Here is a 5140-nt window from a genome sequence, read left to right on the forward strand (position 1 = left end):
GCCCATCCATCCCTTCTCCTAGCACTCCAGGGGCCCATCCAATCTCTTCTCCTACCACTCCAGAGGCCCATCCAATCTCTTCTCCTACCACTCCAGAGGCCCATCCAATCTCTTCCCCTACCACTCCAGAGGCCCATCCAATCTCTTCTCCTACCACTCCAGAGGCCCATCCAATCCCTTCTCCTACCACTCCAGAGGCCAATCCAATCTCTTCTCCTACCACTCCAGAGGCCCATCCAATCCCTTCTCCTACCACTCCAGAGGCCCATCCAATCTCTTCTCCTACCACTCCAGAGGCCCATCCAATCCCTTCTCCTACCACTCCAGAGGCCAATCCAATCTCTTCTCCTACCACTCCAGGGGCCCATCCAATCTCTTCTCCTACCATTCCAGAGGGTCCATCCCATCCCTTCTCCTACCACTACAGAGGCCCATCTCATCTACTGTCCAGACTTCCAGCATCTAGTGTTGGGTTACCTGGTGCGCAACCGGACTTTGTCTCTGGTATTAAAAGTGGGACTTTGTCAGACTTCCACCAGCCAAGGGTGGTCTGTCCAGCTCTACCTGCCCCAGACAGACAGTACCACCACCAACTAAACATCTGTTGCTAATCCCCAACCCAGTCCCCAGTTCCTCAGCCCAATCCCACTGCAGGGGAGGATGGGTGATGGGCCTTTGAGTCTCCCTGGCCTCTCTCCTTCTGTCTCTCTCATCCTCACATGGAGCCTCCTTCTGACACCTCCAGTTCCCCCTGGGACACCTCCAACTCCCTCTCCAGATCTCCAGGTTGGTATCCACGAAGATTGCAAAATTCTGGTAACCTTCTCAAAATTCCCATGGTTTTCCAGAAATTATGTTTAGAAGATTCTAGGAATAAGGAAGGAATAAGCAGGAAATCTGGAATCCTCCAACTCCGATTTCTGGAAACATCTGGGAATTTGTGGAAAGTTATCCAAATTTTGTACTGACTTGGTAGACTTTGTGTTTATGATCTCTGATAATTGTTTGTGTATGTATTGTTGTTCTCAAATGGCTGAGGCAATTCTACATGTATTTGAAATATGCCTAATAAAATGAATTATTTATTTCATTCAGGGCCATGGCTCCCAGCCCTCCCAGCATCGCTGCACCCCAACGTGAGTTTTCCTGTGGGCATCGGCGCCAGCGGAGCCCCCCTGTCCCTGACCCACTCCCTGGCCCTGGTTGCCATGCTCCTCATGGACCTCCTGGCCGTCGTTGGCAACCTAGCTGTCATGGCCGTCATCACCAAGACGCTGCAGCTGAGGAAGTTCGCCTTCGTGTTCCATCTGTGTCTGGTCGACCTACTGGCGGCTCTGGTTCTGATGCCTCTGGGGATGCTGTCGGACCGGATCTTGGTGCATGATGAGGCACTCTGCCAGAGCTACCTCTGCCTGAGTGTAGGGCTGGTCAGTGCTGCCATTTTGTCTATCTCAGCCATCAACGTGGAGAGGTATTACTACATCGTCCACCCGATGCGCCATGAGGTGAAAATGACAGTAGGGGTGGTTGTGGCAGTGTTAGTCGGGATCTGGGTCAAAGCTATTGTGATGTCAGCTCTGCCTCTACTGGGCTGGGTGCCCCAGGGAAACCAGGGGGTAGGTGACGGACTTGGAATAGGACTAGGGAGTCCCATGATCCCGGGTCCTCCAAGCCAAAGACGTTGCTCCCTACACTGGACTGGAGGAGGAGGGACCACACGATTAATCTTCATGGTCTTCTTCACCTTTGTCTACTTCCTGTGTACAGTACTGATCATCCTTATTGTGTACTGTAACATGTTTAAAGTAGCTCGGGTGGCAGCCATGCAGCATGGCCCCTTACCTACCGGGATGGACACACCTGGTCCCCGCCCTCACCGCTCCGAGTCCCTCAGCAGCCACTCCACCATGGTTGTCAGCTTGGGGGGCCCTGGGGGCCCATGTCCTCCACTCCGCACCCCCAGTCAGAGGACCTTCAACGGGGGTAAAGCCGCGGCAGTCCTGGTGGCGGTTGGAGGCCAGTTCCTATGCTGCTGGCTGCCTTACTTCTCCTTCCACCTGTACGCCGCCCTGGTCTCTACCCCCCAGGCCTCCCTGGTCTCTACCCAGCTGGAAGAAGTCGTGACCTGGATTGGTTACTTCTGCTTCACCTCCAACCCTTTCTTCTACGGCTGTCTGAACCGGCAGATCCGCACGGAGCTGGGCCGAAGCCTGGCCTGTCTCTTTAAGCGGGCGGGGCCGGGCGATGGGGATCAGCTGGCCAGCAGAGAGGCCTCCATCGAGGAGAACTTCCTCCAGTTCCTTCAGGGGACAGGGTGCAATCTGGAGCCCTCCACCCAGGCACACAGCAGGGCTAGCAGGCCCGAGGAGGAGGCGGGGGAGAGGGGCCCTCTTCGAGATGTACCTCGTCAGGACAATACTCTGGTCCAGGAACACACGCCTGTTGACTTCCACATCCCTGGACAGATTATCGAGAAGACCTCGGAGTTCTTGGAGCAGCAGGATCTGAATCTGAACGATGACATCAACCTAGCGGACAACTGCTGCAGAGTAAACAGGACCGTGCTGGACAGTGCCTGAACTCTAGTATTGGACGTTCATTCGTACAGTAGGCCTGTTTTTGGACCAGGCATCAGAGGTAGAAACACTAAAAGCCTTCGTCTGCAGGCCAAACATCGGCGTAGAAGTCCTGTGGTGGGAATGGCAGGTAGATGACCTGTCCTTTAGAACAGTCTGGGGGTATTTCTATTTGATGCTGTTTGACGATTTTGTTGTCCACCGTTGCTACAGTTGGATTATGGGACATGATGTACCTGATGACATGATGTACCTAGTAGGTGAGACATTGCTCTTGAGCTACAGTTACAGTGAACCTATCGTATAGACTTGGTATCGTCTTATGAAGAATTCAGGTTATTATCGTTTGCATTCTTTGGGACTGTCACTTGAATCAGGGTTCCTCTAGGAGGTATTAATTCCATTTGAATTCCAGTAAAATCAGGAAGTAAACTGAAATTCCAATCATCCTCAATGCTTTTTTAAAAAAAATGTTTTGGTTTACTTCCAAAATAGACTGAATTGAAATGTAATTGACCCTAACCCTGGTATAACAACATTGGTACCCATTTACCATTAAGACCAAAATCCATTACATCAAATACGTACAGACAGTCTATCTACCTCCCTTGTTTCCTGTCAATCCTCCCACTGATTTATATATTCTGGTCAAGGAGAGAACATTCTATCATACTACCACTTCGCAATCTTTGTTTTAGTGTGGATGAACCCCCCCCCCCCCCCCCCCCCCACCCCCCCCCCCCCCCCCCCCCCCCCCTCCCCGCACCAAGACAATCAGTTAAACACCTGTAAAACTCCAGTCCTACAGACATACATACAGTAGCAGACAAAGGGGTTAAGAACCAGGTCAACACACAGATCACAGAAAGGCCGAATCCATTTGTATCACTTTCTCATTCTCCGCTTCATAATGCAACCAAGAAATGAATACAGATTTAGTCGACTTTCCATTTCTGACTGTATCTCAATCTGAAGCTCTATGGGCCCTGGTCATAAGAAGTGCACTATATGAGGAATAGGGCACCATTTTGGATGCGGACAATGTGTTAACGGGATCATTTCACAGCTGGTTCTTCGCCAGTGGTATTTATAAGCAAGCTGGCACATTAGGTTATTTTTAGACTCTGAATCCATTACTGCTATTATTTGGTCTATTTATTTGAGCATAAACCCATATTGTTGTGTAGCTGTGATATCACACAGACAACAACTTCTTACCTACTGATATTATCTGATCTTATCTTCCATGAGAATGTCGATGTAGATTATTTGGCACGATGTAACAAATGGTTAGGCAATAATTACTGTTTAGAATAGATACGGTGTAATGACAAATCTAGCTTTTCTATTCTTTTTTTCCCATATTTTCCACAGCTCCATGCTCAATTTGAGCCCTCTCTCTGTCACGGAAGGGAAGCGTGGAGTTTCATCGTGTTCAAATGTCAACTTCGTTCAAAATGTCAGTTGAGAGTCGGACAGCCGCAGACAGCTGTTGAAGCCGCTTATGAAATGGGGACAATGGGGACAGATTCAAAAGATTTGGCGCTGACTTCCAAATGGCACCCTGTTCCCTATATAGCGCACTCATTTTTTTTAACCAGAACCCTATGCGCCCTGGTCAAAAGTTTTGCACTACGTAGGGAATAGAGTGCCATTTTCGACAAAACCAATTGCCAACCTCCACCAATGTCCCTGGTGTTTACAGGTAAACGTTGGCGAGTGCCTGACAGTACAGGCTAAGTGTTCTGTGGTGTTTACCCAGAAACACCCACGGCTTGTTGTGGCTACACAGCAAAGGTGACAGACAGACAGGTGTGATGAATTATTCTTACACATGGCACGCTTTTACCTCAGCCCTTCTCCTACAAGCTGTACTCTCTCTCTCTCTCTCTGTCTCTCTGTCTCTCTCTCTCTGTCTCTCTCTGACTCTCTCTCTCTGTTTCTGTCTCTCTCTCTGTTTCTGTCTCTCTGTCTCTCTCTCTGTCTCTCTGTCTCTCTCTCTGTTTCTCTCTCTCTCTCTCTCTGTCTCTCTGTCTCTCTCTCTCTGTCTCTCTCTGACTCTCTCTCTCTGTTTCTGTCTCTCTCTCTGTTTCTGTCTCTCTGTCTCTCTCTGTCTCTCTGTCTCTCTGTCTCTGTGTCTCTCTGTCTCTCTGTCTCTGTCTCTGTCTCTCTGTCTCTGTCTCTCTGTCTCGCTCTCTCTGTCTCTCTGTCTCTCTCTCTCTCTCTCTCTGTCTCTCTCTCTCTGACTCTCTCTCTCTGTTTCTGTCTCTCTCTCTGTTTCTGTCTCTCTCTCTGTTTCTGTCTCTCTGTCTCTGTGTCTCTCTCTCTCTCTCTCTCTCTCTCTCTGTCTCTCTCTCTCTGTCGCTCTCTCTCTCTCTGTCTCTCTCTGTCTCTCTCTCTCTCTCTCTCTGTCTCTCTGTCGCTCTCTCTCTGTCTCTCTCTGTCTCTCTCTGTCTCTGTCTCTCTGTCTCTCTCTCTCTGTCTATCTCTGTCTCTCTCTCTCTCTCTCTCTGTGTCTCTCTCTCTCTGTCGCTCTCTCTCTGTCTCTCTCTGTCGCTCTGTCT

The 5140-nt window shown here is 49.8% G+C and overlaps 1 protein-coding gene across 1 annotated transcript in view; it reads left to right on the forward strand.

Moving 5' to 3' along the window:
- The window catches only part of LOC110492598 (G-protein coupled receptor 61-like), a 3819-nt gene extending 533 nt beyond the window's left edge, over nucleotides 1-3286 (forward strand). The window contains exons 1-2 of the mRNA XM_021567025.2: nucleotides 1-786; nucleotides 1096-3286. The exon at nucleotides 1-786 is cut by the window's left edge and continues 533 nt beyond it. Coding sequence (XP_021422700.2) covers nucleotides 720-786; nucleotides 1096-2579 — 1551 coding nt within the window. The 5' untranslated portion in view covers nucleotides 1-719 and the 3' untranslated portion in view covers nucleotides 2580-3286. The remainder of the gene's footprint in view (nucleotides 787-1095) is intronic.
- Nucleotides 3287-5140: the final 1854 nt, after the last annotated feature.

This window comes from Oncorhynchus mykiss, chromosome 16 (genome assembly GCF_013265735.2).
Source record: "Oncorhynchus mykiss isolate Arlee chromosome 16, USDA_OmykA_1.1, whole genome shotgun sequence".
Classification (NCBI taxonomy): domain Eukaryota; kingdom Metazoa; phylum Chordata; class Actinopteri; order Salmoniformes; family Salmonidae; genus Oncorhynchus; species Oncorhynchus mykiss.